Genomic DNA, 17,715 nt, shown 5'->3' with positions numbered 1-17,715 from the left:
TAGTATTCACATTATTTTGTCATCCAACAGAGCAACAATACAGTTTAGAGGTTCAGCCTGTTGAAACTAGCCGCCCCCCCGAGCTTGATGGTAGCAAATTTAAGCAGAAAACTGTCAACTACACATGACTGAGCTTTTCATGTAAGAGCCCCTCCTTCCCCCATCTCCTGAGCTCATTTTACTGCATCTCATCTTCCTCACCCTCAACTCCCCTCCCTACAGCTCTTCTCTCCTCCACTGCTCAGCCCTCAACTCATGCCTTCCCTGTCTTCCTCAGTCACTACTGTGACATATTGAAGTTTAGTCTGTCATTTCATCTACATGTTGCAGCATCCAGTTTTACCTGCAGCAGAAACACAAAGGTGGAAAAAAAAAACATCCCAAAATAAAAAATGTGGGACTGATGCTCGGATTTAAGTCCCCATAAGTGAAAAGATATTCCTTAACGTCATCATGCCAGGTAGGATTTTACATAATTATTTAAGTGTTGCTGCAGGGAGATATAGCATAATATGCACACTCTCTTGTCAAGGGCAAAGCGGAGAACAGCAAGAAAATTGAAAATGAGTAAATAGATGACTAAAAAGGTGAGAAACAAGGTGCAACATTCAGGTGTTGGTAGGTTTATCCACAACATGTGGGCCTGAGTGGACCATGTAATGTTTTGCTCTGTCATTAAAGAGTGATCACTCTCACTGCATTTGCAGGTCTTGTCTGACTGATGCGCATCAGAGTGATGAAAGAGAGGAGGGTGATGCATAAAAACAGTCCTAAGACCAGTTTTCTACCCATGTCTGACTAAAAGCTGCAGGAATGTGTTCATTATTGATTTAAGAGAGTGCAGTTAACAGGAATGATGGTGGCCAAGGTGAGGCCTGTAAGAGAAAAAAAAATACTTTCTGAAAAAGAAAATGCTTCCAAAGACCTTCAAAAGAGATTTAATAGACTCTGGGGTGGAAATTCAAAGTTATACTGCACAATGACAACTACACCAGAAAAGAATTATTATCCTAAACACACCTTAACATCTACAATAAACCATTTGAAGAAAGCCAAGGTTTTCCCAAGACCTCCATAGTCCTTCCATCTGAACATGAATAAAAATCTGTAGATAAACTTCAAAAGAATAAGATAACACAGGACAGTCTTCACAAAGAGGTTTTTACAAGGTTGTTACAGCTTGTGTATCTGTCAAGCTCTGGTGGGGTCCGTGTGATGTAAATATGATAATCACAGGAACTGAGCCAGGCTCCGTGTGAACACCGGCATACCTAGAAATTTGTTGTGACAGCACAGACTTGGCAGCTGATTGGATTCTTTGTCTGCAAGTACGACACCCTCTTTCTGTAAACGCTGATCCACTTGAACAAGGTCCTCCATGTAGATGATATAATATGAACAACTTATCACAAAGTGCCAATAAGTGTCTTATGTCTGCAAGGGAACATGCAGTGCAAGCATTTTCCTTGGGCTCTTTTCCTCTTTTTTAATTTGAAAACGGTAGAAGACTAAAATAAAAAGTCAACATGGTTTAAATATTTAAGAAGTGCTTTAACATTCACTTTGAAAATTGTGGAAATCAGGTCATCTTTTACTTGTTTAGCTATTCACAGAAACATAGGCGCCCAAACGCTTGCAAAGCACTCATCTACTGAAACTCTCACACAGGTCAGTAACAGAGAGGAGCTTTAATGTGTTCAGTCGACCATCCTAGGATAAAAAAAAAAAAAAAGCCTTTTGCGGCCCCTCTGACTTCATGATGTTTATTAAGCTACAACTGGAGTTATCCAAAATATTACATAAGTGTCACACACACATGTACATTTTTGCAGATTCACAGCTGAAGAAAAAGTCATTTTGTTTTTTATAATTGTTTTTTATTTTAAATGAATGTCTCATATTGAAATATGAGACATTCATTTAAAACAGTAAAATGCTTTTATACTTAAATGACAGCACAATGACAGCACAACAAATTAACAAGAGCTCAAAGGGCTGTTTATAAAATCCACAAGACAGTCATGAAGTCCTTTCAGCTTCAATAGGTTCAGAAATTAGACTGCACTGAGCAAACTGTGACAAGTCTCACCAGGGTGTGTGAGAAAGAGGGAAAGCAAGAGAGACTGGCATTGGATGACAGCTCAATGGAAGAATTGTGTGCCCTGAACCTTTTCCCAAAACCCTATCTGCACCCCCCCTCCCACACACACACACACACACTCCACCTTCAACAAACTATCAGATCTAACAAATCATCAGTTGCAGTTCCTGTTAATTTCTTTGTTAAACACCAGCTGAGGTGAATGATTCCGTGAGTGACTTCAGTCTGTCAAACCGCCACACAGAAGCAAATTACCGAACCACATCACAGCCACACATCCTACTAATTTACCATTTACTGTAAACTTGTTGCTTTCACAAGAGTTTTAGCTGCAAATAACACTTTTTTTTGTGCCTCTTTCATTGCCGTTTATCATCATAATCACAGTGTAAGCTCACTTTTGGCACTGAGAAAACATCCACCCGGTGGAAGATCTTTCCCTCAGGGGGAAAATCAAGTTTTCAACATTCGCCGTGTCTGCTGGGTTTAGCGGTGTGGCTCTGCAAACGATGAATCCAGCCCACATCTGAGAGGAAAAACAATCACTCACTCTACATCCAGTGTGTATGGCAAGAAAGTGTTCTCTCATTACATGTGTTTATACAAAATCAATTTAATGCATTTCAAATTAATTTCCATGCCGCCTGCAACAAAATGTTAATTCGGAAGAGGGTTGAGGGGCAGGAAGGTGTTCTATTTCTCAAAGCAGGCATGCACCAGTATGAATTGTGTACAATCGCCAACCATCACAGCTGACAGTCCTGTGGAGCCCTTGTGTATTGTTGTCGTACAGCAATGCTTTCTAAGACAAACACAGCCTTTTGATGTTGAGCAAGAGAGGTCAGAGACAGGACCCTTTGTGCTTGAGTCCAGCCAGACATGAAAAGAGCAAAATAAAAAGTAAGAAAGAACGCATGAAAGTTGATTCACAGTTGTTGACAGGGTCAGTGAGGACTTTTGTGGGGGTGAGAAACAAGAAGCGTGGAGGAACAGAAGAAGAAAGGCAGAGTGGCGGGACACCTGATCCAATGAATCTTCAGTTCTGCCTGGTTAAGTATGCCGCTTTTCATCCTTCTACCTGGGTATAAAACGTGATCCATCACATGCTGAGTGAGTAGCATTCAGAGTCATTACACTGTCATCTGTTGGTGTTATACAAATATGAATCATCCTTTAAAAACCAAACTGTTCAATTTAAATCCATGCAATGTACCCAAAATGTCAAATGTTTTCATGGTAGCAGCGATTATTCAGCATTGTGAAAGGTGCTTACTTCTGTGCTGTTAGTCGGTGGGAGTTTGAGAGTTTGAACAACCGATAATGGCCAAGTTTAGATCCAATTTTTCCGACAGAAAGAAATCACTGCTGGAACACCGAAAGGGGCATTTACAAAACGAGACAGAGGAAGGGCAAGAAGAAGAGAAGTGTTGAGTGTGAATGGTGAAAAAAGGAGCGGGGAAGGAGGTGAAGTGAAACGCTGAATCATCCGAGTGTGTGTCAGCAGAGGAAAAAGTAGGTCAGGGTGGTGGGGTGCAGTGGTTTGTAATGCTGAAATCCTCAATTCAGTTGTACAAACTCTTTCATCAACCACCTACTTCCTCTCCTTTCTTTTCCTTCAGCACTCTCTTCCTCCCTGCCCTCTTTGATGCCCCTCTCCTCCTTCTGCTCCCTGTTAAACAGTAATTGATTGTACCTCCTCAACCACCAGTGGAGGTCTGTCATGACTACCACCACCAGGGCTTTTGCTGGATTTAAGGCAATTTACGTGCCAGGAAGTGTTTCCATAATGTTCATTACACAAAGAGGTCTGTTATTTGTGAAAACTGCAGCTCCTGGTGTTTTTAAAAGAGAATTTGATTTAGTTTGTAATATGCTCTAAAAAGGCAGCAAGAAGAAAACAACAAACAGCTTTGGGTGTATTTACATCTCCATATGCTGCTGACCTTACCAGTGTTACAGCACTGATACCAACTGAAATCACACTACAGCTCATTTTCTCATACTATAGGATTGTGTGTGTGTGTGTGTGTGTGTGTGTGTATACTTGTTTGTCATGAAAGGTAAAATAAATAAATAAAAAAACGTCTGGACACAAACATACAGAGACTTCCCATAAGTGTAGGGCAGTGATGTCCTGCTCTTGGCTACAATTACTTTTGAGGGTTATGACTCAGTTCTAGAGTCAGTGTTGGGAAACGATTATGGTTAAAAGTAAAGGTTAGGGTTAGGCATTTAGCTCATATGGTAAACGTTAGGTTAAAGGACTACAGAATGCATCGTGTTAACAGAGACTTCCTACGGCCACATAAACCAAGCATGTTTGCGTGTGTGTGTGTGTGTGTGTGTGTGTGGGTGCAGATTTGTATGTCTGTATTTTCTTTGCCATAAAAGGAGAAAAGCTGCTTGTAAGTCAGGAAACTTTTTTCATGGAAGTAAGCAGCAGAGGCGTGTAATGCACGTGCACAGTCCAGAAAGCAGAGCAGCCTCACCTTGCCCTTCAATTTAACCATGTATACTGTTGGGTTTTTGTTTTGTTTTGTTTGTTTATTTATTTTTTATGTGTGCTCAGTTTTATTTAATGCCAGTAATTTATATTGGGAAAAGCTAAAACAGGGATTAAAATTTCTAATAAATTGGATGCACGATATTAATTTTCTGGGAGCCCAGAGAAATCCCTGAATCCGGGCTCTAAGCCAAAAAACTAACATCACTTTCATCTTTAGACCTTTAGTCAGCACTGAATTAAAATATCATTTCTGTAGTATAACACTTCTGAAAACTAGATGGCATACGTTTCAGAGAAGAAACTGCTTACTTCAACAAATAAATGCCAAACCACAAAACATGATGTCACAGTAAAGAAATCCACGTCCTATACTGGCCTGTTTGGAAACAGTTAATGTGAGGTTTTTTGTGCTACCTTGGACTAAATATAGGATTAATAATTTGGAATTCTGTTAACTACAAACATACACCATAGCATCCCAACATGGTTGTATATTGATAGTATTTGTGCACAAAAAGGACAAAGTTGTTTAGATTCAAGGGCAAACTTGAAAAAGTCTGCAAGCCAAGATATTAAAAATAGAAAAAAAAATCTGCTCACACAGCTCATTATGAAATACATTAATTATTAATCCAAAGCTTGATGCATGCCCTGACTGTCATGTAGGAATGGAGGTCTACACATGCTTATTAGGACACAAGCATAACATCATGTTTTGTGTGTCATTAAAACATCTGGTTCTAATTGGCCCTCGTTGATGCACAACTACGTCACATTTCTGTGTCCATGTTGCAACAAAACGAGTACACAGCCTGTCAGGATCATGACACCGACTCAGCTTTGCATTAAACCCCACTGATGTGTTTAACAGGCTGGATTTACAGAAAGGGAACAGATGTAAGACTTTTAATAAAGTCTAATTACACACTTCGCTTCTTGTTCTGTAGATTTTTTAGCACACAAAAAAGACCGTTTTTCTTCAGAATGGGACAGAAACCCTTTGAAACAAATTGCTACTTTCATCATGTGATTCCCCCCAGGGAGAGGGATACATCTCATTCTGAATTATAACTTAGGAGTTTAAAGAAATCAGTGAGTGACATATTACAGACCTTTATCAAACCCTTTTTACAAACTGGCCTGGCAGTTTGTGGGTGTTGCTCACAGTTTTGCTCAGCTATTATAAATATCTGGCTGAAGGCCACTTCAAAATACTCACAGGAGGATACTTATCATTACATTATCAGTGACATGCAAACAGCAAGTACAACTGGTTTCTATTCCAAACAAAATGAATGTTGTGGATTCTGTGGCTGTAAATGAAATATACATTTCAGACTTCCTGTACAAGCTAATTTTAAATGTGTGGACATGCTGACAAGTGGGTTTATGATAATGATTAACTCATGGGATCAATGGTAGAATCACTTAAAATTTTCTATCCAGTTAGAATGATAACATTTAATTCTGCCATTATAGTTTTTATCTATTTAATTTTGCTTACATCATACATTTTAATTAATCAGTTGACAGAAACTGCATCCAGTCTTTACTACTGGTTGTTTAAAACTGCAGATTCTTATGTTATTGTAGATGCACACAGTTGGGTCAATCGTTCGCTGGCAGGTGAACTCTGACCTGTGAAAGCATCAGGCACTCCGTGGCTGCCATGTTGTTAATGGGTGGCGGCACAAGGAAGAGCAGAAAGGAGATGGAGGCTGACAGGTGAAACAGTATGTCAGGAACAAACAAACCTGACAGCCAGCAGCCTGTGCTGTTATCCAGAAACCATCCATCCATTCCACAAATAAAGGAGTGAGATGCAGGTTGAATTAAATCTCACACAGAGGTGAATGCTCAAACACCTTTCAAAAGCCTGGCCTCAGCTAGCTGTAGCTTCATCTGTGAAGTGAATGCGAGCAGCACACTTGGCCTCCTCTCAAACATGACGTCAGACTCCCGTTTATATTAACAGCCAGCAGGGAAGGCGAGAAACAACCCATTTCAAACCAATCCAAGCTAAGGTGTTAGATGGCTTTAGCTATTCTTAGCTCGTCTTGATGGGGTCTGACACAATCACATCTGCTCCACCCACCAAACTGAAAGCACAAATAAATCAAACCTACCTTTTAAGGCAGAAATACAGAGACAGAAAAAGGCACAATACCTTGCTGGCCAAAGAGCTCAAGAGCCTCCCACCCTTGTTCATGTAGTTTCTTAAACTGTGGGTTAGGGGCTCCAAACTGGACCACAGACCTGCTTCTGATGGGTCTGGACATTGTAGGAATATCAGGTAAACTATTTGGCTCCCAAGGTGAACAAATATATTCTTGGCCTACTTCAAAAGATCAAAATGCATAAAACAAAAAGCATGCAATAGCAAGCATGCATGGGAAAAGAGGGAGAGGCGCTATTACAAAGAGCAAACAACCAGGGGAGGAGAGAAATGTAGACATAACAGAGGACGGTTGAAGAGACTGAGGGGAATGACCATATTACCGTACAGTTTGTTTGAGGGAAGCTAAAATATAGTCTGAGTCAGGAAAAACAAGCAAACACACACACAAAGTGACAAAATTATCTGCCAGTATGTTTCCATGCATGGTGATGCAATAAAAATTTACTGGATAAAGAAAAAACTGGTTGCTCAAGAAAAAAAAAACATCCTAATTGGGCCAAGATCCTATCCAGATGACTGGAGAGTTCCACAATATTGCTCCACCTATCAAGTATAAACTCAACTGTCAGACAAAATGTACTATAGACAATTTCCACATAACTGTAGAAATGTTGCAAAACAGGGAACAAAAAAGCTAAATCAGTATATTTTCCAACACAAATATGAGAGGAGATCTGGACAAGGAGCCACTAGAAAGGAAGATTAACAGGGACCGGTTGGGATTGTTTTCAGCCTAGCACCTACCTGCTTCTCTGCTACTTTGCACACTTTTTGCATCTTCCACTCTTAAGGCCACCAGAATCAGCAGGTTGTAATTACATAGTTTTTCCAGAAAAATGACCATGCAACTTTATTGTTAGATTATTTCTATACTGTAGCATCATCCACTGAAAGTAGACATGGACACTGGCTGCTTTTGTGTCTGTTGTAGTCGGATTTACACTGCAACTGTTAAATAAAGCAACTTATAATGAGCGACAAAGAAATTCCTACCATAAAATTCTCTGTATATTAACTCATACAATTAAAACTAACACAGGCTGCAATCCTGAGGCAGAAGCCTGCCATTAAAAAGACCTCTGAAGACGATGGACTAAGTTTGTGTTTAAATTGAAGGTTTATGTTAAAGTAGAGGCATACTTTAACATCATGTTAAATGAGTCTATTTTTACAGGACCGCCAACCAAGTTCTCTGTCACCAGGGAAATATGCCATACAGTAGCAGTCTGTTTTTTAACATCATACTAGCTATGCAGTCTAAGGGTCCTTTTTTATGCCTCCTTCCAGATTCAACAACTTAGATGACTTGCATTCATAGTTCCTCAAAAGTAAGTCTGACTAGGGCAAGTCTAAAAACCACACACACTCTGAAAACACTTCACTGTTTTCAGGCTGTCCTTATTGGATAAAATTTAACTTTGAGACATGAGTGAAAAAACTATTTTCTGGATTTGTGCAAGTTGGTGTATAAAGACATCACAGAAATAAACAGAACATGTCAGAACAGTTGATGAAAATAAACTCCCACACAGTCTGTTTCTTCCTCCTAAAGGAGCTAGAGGAGGGCTGGCAGAGCAGAGTCAGCATCTCTGCTTCCTGAAGCTCATTTCACTATACTGTAAAAGGACATTTTACAAGCTTATTCCTCACTAGTGTTGGTCAATAACCTTAAAAGTTTACTGTGGAATCTGGACCTTTTTATGCATTGTGTGTGAGACTGTGTTCACGTTAGTCCTAAAGCAATCTGTCCAGAGGTTGACACCAAGGTTGGAAAGTCACAAGAAGCAGCAATGACAGCATTTCTTACAAAGTGCTGCAACTTATAACACAACCTGAATTATGAATTTTTGTCTGAAGCTGCTGTCAACACAGACACTGTTAATATTCATTCTTAACATTCCGTTCCAAGTAATGACAACCCGTAAGATGACACAACAACAAAAGTATGCCTCATTCATTCATCCAGACAGGTACAGAAAGAGCAGAAGTATGAAGAAAATGGAGATTTGTCCAAGATAATTAGGTGATACATGCAGTTAGTGTGGCGTTTTGGCAAAAATTAATATTGTTTTTAAAAGATTTTTTATTTTTGGCAATTTTTTCCATCTTTAAATTTCAGTTTGAACACTGCAGGAGCTTGGCTGTGCTAGCTTTAAACACTTTACACACACAACTAATTTAAAAGACTGCTTACTGACTGCTTAATCAGGGTGGGAAATTGTTGGAACATATGTTAGAATTGTAATTCTTTCAATCATATGATGTAAACCAGAAATCTCATTTCTAAAATTCAGTTAGATCTAACTTTATCATAAGTGTGGATATCTTCATATACAGTCATTTTTCACATGAATTTAGATTTCTTTAAATGACCCAGGAAAACGATATCATGAAGACAGTGCTCAGAAGAGAACAAAAAATAGCAAACAATGATCTGCAGTTTATTTGAGGTTGAGGCAGATGTATGAAGTCAGCTTCAGGATCCTGTGACCCAGTTGTGACAGATCATGTTACACTCTTTTACAGCCAATGTGTCAAGATGAGAAATAGGTGGGTGGACAGGAGGGCTGCTTGCTTGTCTCTCAGTCTGTTCTGCATATATTTGATGTTGGATTCTAAAGTCAACAACAACAAACAACCGATAGTGAAGCAGATGGAACTGCTTTTAAAACACAAGCGGAGCTAAAATTTCTACAGATCACATGCATACGCTGGTGCAGTCTGCCTTCTGTTTGCTTGGATATTCATATATGTCAAAAAGAAAAACATAAGGTGACGTCTCTCTACTATTGAAGCCTGTAGGGGAGAAAAAAAAAAAAAACTTGGATTGAAAGGAAAAGGCAAGAAGCTCTGCAATGCATCATAATCATTACAGCGTTTCCACAGTCCAGTTAGCAGAAGCACCAGTTAAGCTACATGGATGGTTACTGTTGAGACGTGTCATTCATCCATTCATTTATTGTCTATAACATGCATATCTTTGGACAGTGGGAGGAAGCCAGAGAACCCACAGATTAACCCACCCATACATGGGGAAAACATGCAAACTTGAACATCCTTGCCACAGACAGGGCATATGCAAAATACTATGACCGCCTGCATTCAAAAATCACATCAATATTTGTATAAAATAGCCTGATAGCAGGAGGGCAGATTGCAGCTGACCTGACTGTGAAGTTCTGAGGGCATCAAACTCCGTGTTATGACACAGCTGAAGAAGTTGGGTGCCTCAGAGATAAATTTAACAAAACAAGGCTGCTTTCTTTTCTCTAGATGTTTTAATAAGAAAAAAGCTCTTCGGAAGGCTCTTATCTCTCCACCGGTCCTGTGAACAATGGCTACCCTCGTCCCTTTTAACTTTTTCATGAAGGCGCGTCATCTGCCAGGAAAGAAAATCATCACAAGAGGAAAATAATCCAGTTTAGTGCATGAACAGATGCAACATGCTTTGTTGTTTAACTGCAAGAATTGAGGGAGTAAATTTCAAAAGAATGAACATGAAATAAAATGGATGCGAAAGGATATGAAAGAAAGGAAAGCAAACAAAAGTGGAGTTTTTAATACAACAGATCAGGATTTCTTAGTTATGATTCAGTCTTTATTGCCTGGCATCTCCACAACTGTCTGCTCAGTGCAATCATATGATTATTTGGTTTCAGAGTTTCCACATCAGGCACTAACTCCCTGTGACTGGTGAGGAAAAACCTGCCAAAGCACCAGCAAACCAACATTCCTCTGTTTTGGATATAGTGTAACAACATCCCCTTTTCTCTCTCTCTCTCTCTCTCTCTCTCTCTCTCTCTCTCTCTCTCCCTCCCTCTCCTTCGTCACTTCTTTTCTTAATCCTTGGTTGGATTGATTATTGCTTTCTTTTGATAACTAATACAACACCTAATATGGACTAATCTTCAAAAAAAGTAAAAAAGAATAATTGAGCAAGAGACCAGGGTGTAAGGCAATGCTTCACAGGGACGCAGGGTATAAAATTAGATTTTTCAGGCTCAAGAATGAAAGAAAATGTCAACCCGAGTCCGAGTGACATTTGAGGCTGTGCTAAAAATGAAAAAAAAGAAAAAGAAAAATGCCAAGCTTTTTCTATACCAGATTTTCACTACATAATTCTAATGATGAAAATTATTGACAGAAAAAATGTAATGAGTACTGAAGGAAGAATCCATCTAAAACGTTATGCAAGTCTGAAATGAAGTTTTGCAAGTGGCCATCAAATTTAGCATCTAAATAAATGAAGTTCATCACCTTGTAGAATTTAAACAAAAAGAGTTCATGACATAAGCGCAGTGAAATATCTGAAGGCTTGAGTTGGTTCATTTACACCAGTGGTGGGGAACCCTGGTCCTCGAGAGCCACATTCCTGCACGTTTTCCATGTGTCCCTGCTCTTTCACACCTGATTCAAATCAAATGGATCCAACAGTCAAACTAGTTCACTTGTCATTATATTTAAATACAATGGCATACATTATAAATCAAAGCAGAAATAATTAAATTAACATAACTGATTGATTCCAAGTAAAGTCAGGCTGTTTCAGTGGGATTATCTTTGAGATCATGAATAGAGAAAAATGGACAAAGTATTATGAAATTTCCTGTTAGACCTACTGCAACATTAAAGAAGCGGCAGGACTTTCTGGAAAGTACTGGTTGTTCAAGATATGGAACAACTATCCTTTGTTCTTTGAATATCTGGGCTAAGGTAACAAGGAAAGGCTTGCTGACAAAGAAAAACACCCATCCCTGATTGTGCAAAAGAATGTGTAATATCTTGTAAGATAAAATTGTGTAATGTAAGATAAATTTTTTGGCCATAAAATGCATCTTTGGAATAAAAGCTAAAAAGCCAAATCCCCACAAGAGCCCCATAAACATTGAAGAACATAAAGCATGTCGAAGCAAGGTTTAAGATTACTTTTCTTCAGCTAAAATTGAAGGGAATTCCCAATAGAAACAAATACCCAACAGTTAAGGTAAAAACTTGTCTGGTCTCTGCTAGGAGATGGAAGGAAAAGCCAAGATAAAAACTGGACTCAAAATCAGCGGTGAGACCTTAACAGCCCTGGGAATATCAGAGACCCACAACTGAAACATACAGATTATAACATAAGACTGATCATCAAAAGAGACTTCAACATTGTTAGAAAAGGTTTTGACTTTTGGTTTCACTTTTATAACAAAATAAAAACCCAAGATAAAGATGGGGAAACTTTCTGCATCCTCTACTTCTTTTCACTTCTCTCTCAAGGAGCCAGATGCTACAGTAACAGTTTCTCGCCTCCCACATGTAATGTCAACTGTCCCTCGAGTAAAGAGTCTATCAACCCTACAAACACACATCTGTGTAGCTGCTCCACCAGAGCAACACTATCTCTCTCATGAGATGCTCGGCTATGAAGCTGCACAAATCTAATGTGACTTTGAAAAGAAAATAAGAGCTTCATTTAATTGCATCCTTAAGGCAAAAACACAACAGTAAGTACTGGTTTCTAAATTTACACCCCGAGTAGAGGAGCGTCTGTCAGAAGTGATCATTATTTTAAAGAGCGCATTCACACGCACACACATAATCAATACTTCACATCAAAACCCTTATATTTTGAAAGATATTCAAGGATTCCTGGCTTATTGATTCATGGGTTTGCTCTGTAGAACATTTATTTGGTTATCAATACTGGATTTGCTTGCCAGCTGACATTATACTGCATTTAGGCACTGTAAAGATATCGAGTTGTTTGGGCCTCAAGTGGTTTTGAAGCAACATGTCTTAAAGATGTGTGTCTCTGTTATTTTACAACATCAGGAACTGAAAAACACGATATATAGATTATGAATGAAGCAGCATGTCAAGAGATTTTACAATAAAGACCACAGTAACAGCACATGTATACATGCTGCAGTTGTTGGTCTGTTTGGTTGCAAGTGTGAAGACTCTGTACTCAATCACAGAATGCAGAGCTGAGGAGCTGAGGCCAAAAAAGTACCAAAAATTTGCAAAAGCCCTATTTTTCTTAAGAAGTGTGGCTGCTCAGGGTGAGAGAGGTTACGCTGCCTGCGATAAGACTGATGTACTGATAAAGATTAAGTCTGAGACATGCAGCTACAGGCAGAGGCTTCAGAAAAAAAACCCCACTAACTTTCACTCACCAGTTCTGAACCAGATTCATGTGTGATTGTCTCCCCCCTGCAAGCTTTCTGAAGGATGAAGAACTCACAGAGATTCAGCTGTCACCAATATGAAACTAATCCAAATCTGCTTAGAAGACACTAACAAATACCTGAAGTTCAAGGCTTTGCTGCACCTCTGGATGAGAACTGAGCTCCATATCAGAACTGATCAATGTGTTCATGAATTATTCTTGCATGACTGTGAAAGAACGAATCATCAACACATGCTGTAAACAGTCACTGTTACATTATTTGTTTTTAATTACAGGGATTTCAGTTTGCACGTATGTAAGGAAACATTTGCTCCCCCAATTGAAATAACTGACACAAATTAATGTCCCTTCAGTTACCTGAGAAAATAATTTCATCCAGTTTTATATCTGTCTGCATCTTTGCTCAAAGAGAAGCTGATTGTTTTTAAAAAAGTAAGCAACTGTTGTTCTTCCTGCAATTCAGTGCCACCTTCCTCTATCTGCAATTAGATGTACTTGCGTCCCACTGATTAGCTGGAAAGCAATCTCAACAGTAAGGAACAGCTTCTCAAGAGCCGGCAGGGAAAAAAAAATCCCTCTTAGGTTTGTCCAACAAGGAAGACTTTAATGGGAGATCCCAGTCAGGGAGTCAGCTGATGTCTGCAACATTATCTTCATGTACAACAATGCACTTACAGATGTGTGGGTTTGTTTCAAGTCCAGCTGCAGGGTGTCTCCCAAAGATTCCTGCAATTCTACATAGTGTGAAGTGAGTATGGGGGAAGAAAAGAAGGGGAAATTTTCATTTCAGTCTATAAGTTAGTAATAATAAGAATATAAAAAAAGGAATGGAGGCAACAATGGTCATGCAAGGCAGAGATGGGGAATTTCTAACTGTGAAAGGCTGATAGTAGGAAAATGATTGATCTTTGCTGCAAGAATTTCTCAAAAATACAATTGATCCAAATTTCTATACAATAAGAAACCAGAAGAGCTGAATACATTTTTCCCATCTTCCTTTCTTTAAAGTGACAAAATTAGGCTTCACTGTTTTTAGGTGATGGAACCTTATATAATGATCATAAGTATAAGAAATGCTTAAGAACACAATCGCTGTGTAAACTAAGCAAAGAAAAGAACATTCGTGAAGCATGAAATCTCTGATCAAAGGTACAAGGAGCATTTCATGCAAAGGTTTGCTCTTCACCTTCGGGGACACTATGACATTTGAGTTTCTTTCTGCTGTAACAGGAAAAAAAGAGCATTTATCTTTCCAACAAAAACTGTGATAGCATGCAGGCACAGATACTGTGGTCAAAAAGTGTCTTTAAATTGGTGTTCGCACTCCTAGCTGTGACTCATTCTCTCAAATAGGGGATTTTTCAGATGATAACAGTAGAATCCCTCCCTTTGATCTGAGGAGCCGGAGCTTCAGCGGTGTGTGACTGAGCTGAAGAAGCCGGCTGAACTAATTCTCCTTGCAAGGATACTGTCTTTCAAATTCTTTAGAAATGGCCATTTGAACCAGCAGTGTGACAGCGAGCAGCCCACATGCACTTAACAATGCTCAGGAGCAGTGATGACACCACGGCATGCAGCTTTGTCAGGTGGGACGGATGCAGGGAGGAGAATGTCATTAGCATCCTGGCTGACATGTGGGATGAATATAAATATCAAATCTGACTGTTATTTAGATGCAGCTGATTGGAAAACTTCTTATAAAAACTGCAAGTGACGCATGGATATATGCTTCCTGCTAACCTGCTCAATACCACTACAGACACAAGCAGTTTAAGAGGCAGCAGTGGAAATTGCTTTTAGAGGTTTATGTTTGTAATTAGGTAACTGACAGAAATGTTAAATCCATCCACCCATCAGCTATACTCCCTTACACCAGGGCCATGGAGCCTATCCCAACTGCTGTCAGGTGAGAGGCAAGGTGCACCCTGGACAGGTCATTAGTCCATCACAGGGTCAAAACATACAGACAAACGCTCGCATTTAGAAACACCAATTAACCTAACTTTTTTTTTTACTGAGATAAGTACTCAAAGAGAACCCATACATGCACAAGGGGTAAGCATGAAACTCCACACAGAAAGGACCCAACTGAGGTTCGAACCAGGAACCTTCTTGGTATGAGGCAATCGTGCTAACCATTAGTATTAAATCCACTGAAACATTTCAACAGAAAAAAAAAATCTAACATGAACCATTTCTACTCAAATGTGTCTTTGCTGTATGTGCTTGATTTTCAGACACACTTTCAGTCAACATTTTCCTTACTGGTAGTCCTAAAATGCACCAAAAGTATCAACAAGTATCAATACAGTTTTGAAGTAGTTGAATTTGGTGCATACGACCAAGATCCATAAAATCAAGTCCATCTGTTGGAAGTATCTTTGTCAGTAATGAAAAATTTACCAAACAAGATTAGTAAAGTTTGCTTCTCAACAGCAGATAGAAGCTAATAAATGCCTCCCCCTCTCTGAAACAGGAGAAGGGTGTGATGGAAAACAACTATTTACCTGTGCAGCAGTGTTGTTTGAACAGATTTACTGTCCCTCAGTGTAAAGATACCTGCTAGGCACACTCCATCATCCATATTGATGCTGCTCGCAATCCAACCCCAGAGAAAGTTGCTTATCATGGTGCATCATTTTGACCCTGCTGAGAACCTCAAATGCGCACACACACACAGACCAAGTAGAGCTATCAGCCTAATGGAAAAGTAAAAGGGCTGCTGTGGTTGACTGGAGCAAAGCAAACACAGAAAGACAGATAGGACAAGACAGGAGGCAGGTGGAATACACACAGGAAGTTCACACACACACGCAACCAGATACCGAGTGGTAATAGAGGCAATGTTCTGTGCACACAACCACCCACACAAGTCAGCCCATACATATAAAGAAGAAAACAGTGGTCTACATCAGCATCAGGAGACACACTTGCAGTGAAAATAGGCATGTGTACAAAAAGGTGCCATGTCTTAAAGTACACATTAACACCTGGAGGAAGCCAAATTTACATATCTTATAGAGTGTATGACTGCATGTGCAGACTGGAAGTATTATGAATGAAATCAATGTCCACTCATTCAACACCCCCCACCCGCTGACCCAACACACACTACATGGCAAGTATGTGAAAATCCTCAGAGAAAACTGACTGAATGCCAGTTTATTAGGTAAGCCTGTCTAAAACTAATCAAGTCTAATGCAAAAGTCTCACAACTCATTTATGAAGGTCACATGGAGTGGTCAAGCTGAAGGCTGCAGCTTGTGATGCTGTTAATTTGGACTACCTCAGGTGTCTCTAATTAGGCTGCACATATTATCTTCATTATTGATTTATCTGCCAGGTCATTCCTTAATCTATGAAACGCCATGATGAATTTTCCAAGGTGATGTCTTCGTCTGCCATCAGTCCAGGGCTCAAAAGATCTTTATTATAATAAATTTAGGGAAAAAAGCAATACATTCTCACATTTGCTGAGTGTGAGACTGCCAGGTTTGTCTCTTTTTCCCATTTACTTGAGAAAACAATTAACATTTATCATATTTTCTTTGAAATCACTAAAGTTTGAAATAGAAACTAAGTATTTCAGCTATAAGCACCATTTAGTCCAAACTGAAATTAACTGAATGGACAAATAACCTATCAGACCATTAAAAAAATAGATGAGAAATCTGCACATCAATGAAGTTGAGCTGACCCAGGGTGGTTCTCATAGCAGAAAAATTAAATGAAAAGCCTCCCTTGACAGGAAAAAAAATCACTTTGACATCACGGTGGATGAGCAATTTAAAACTGCATTAATCTGCACACTTCCTGATCTTCAATTATTACTCGGGCAGCAGCTGCTTGCGCTGACGTGCTAACCCTAAAACCCCCCCGGCCTTGAGAGCCAGGCCAGCAGCCCCATATTAATAACAATCTTTCTCTGCATGCTTTCACCTTTGTGTCCACGTATTAACGGGCACGACCGCCGTGAAGTGGTTAACCGGCTACGAGTGGTGGCCGTGCTTTGCTCCCTCTGCCACCGGAGGACGAGCGGCAGCAAACCGGGTCTGTGCACGACAACCGGCCAGACCAGCCACCCTCCAGCCCTTGTCCACACTCATCTCCACTAAATCAATGCCTGCCCACTGATACTAGCACGGCCTTTATCACATTACTCGCAGCATCGTGCAACCGCAGAAACAAAGATGTGAAAAGAGACACAACAGCATCAAATCACATCTTCGCTTTGTCTCGCAAGAACCGTCCACACTGGCACCAGGGCGGACTGTGTAGCCAGAAAAAGCAGTCGAGGAACGAAATCCTACCTTTCGACTCAGCGCTGTCCCCGAGTAGAAGTAGTAGGCTATACCGAGCACCCATAGCACCGCAAAACACAGCAATATCCTCGATTTCCTTCGCATGGCTGCGAGCTTTTTCCGTCCGCCTGCCTGTTTGTATCACGGCTCTCCGCTCCGCTCTCCTCGGGCTGTAACAGCAGCTCGTCCCGGCCGGCTGTGTCCGTGCGGGGCGCTTCGCCGTGCGGCTTCGGCAGGCTTCGTCAGTCGGCAAGGGGAAGCCGAGGGAGCAGGAAGCAGCAAGACAACATCAGTGAGGTTAGAGGGTAAAGGCTAGCCGACTGTAATCCAATCAAACACCGGCTCAGGCAGTCCTGGAGGAGGGCCGAAACTAGAAACTGGCAGCTAATCGATCCGTGCAGTTCCGTGCTAAAGACGGACGGGTTGGTAGTGGTGTGGCAGTTCCTGCGTGAGACG

General features: G+C 40.2%; 1 protein-coding gene across 1 annotated transcript in view; it reads right to left on the bottom strand.

Moving 5' to 3' along the window:
* galnt2 (UDP-N-acetyl-alpha-D-galactosamine:polypeptide N-acetylgalactosaminyltransferase 2) overlaps positions 1–17,715 on the bottom strand; it is a 52,575-nt gene extending 34,860 nt beyond the window's left edge. The window contains exon 1 of the mRNA XM_042000969.1: positions 17,269–17,715. Within this exon, the coding sequence (XP_041856903.1) occupies positions 17,269–17,364 (96 nt within the window). The 5' untranslated portion in view covers positions 17,365–17,715. The remainder of the gene's footprint in view (positions 1–17,268) is intronic.

Source organism: Melanotaenia boesemani, chromosome 1, assembly GCF_017639745.1.
Source record: "Melanotaenia boesemani isolate fMelBoe1 chromosome 1, fMelBoe1.pri, whole genome shotgun sequence".
Taxonomy (NCBI): domain Eukaryota; kingdom Metazoa; phylum Chordata; class Actinopteri; order Atheriniformes; family Melanotaeniidae; genus Melanotaenia; species Melanotaenia boesemani.
The sequence above is the reverse complement of the archived record's forward strand: the minus strand, read 5'-3'. Positions and strand labels throughout refer to the sequence as shown.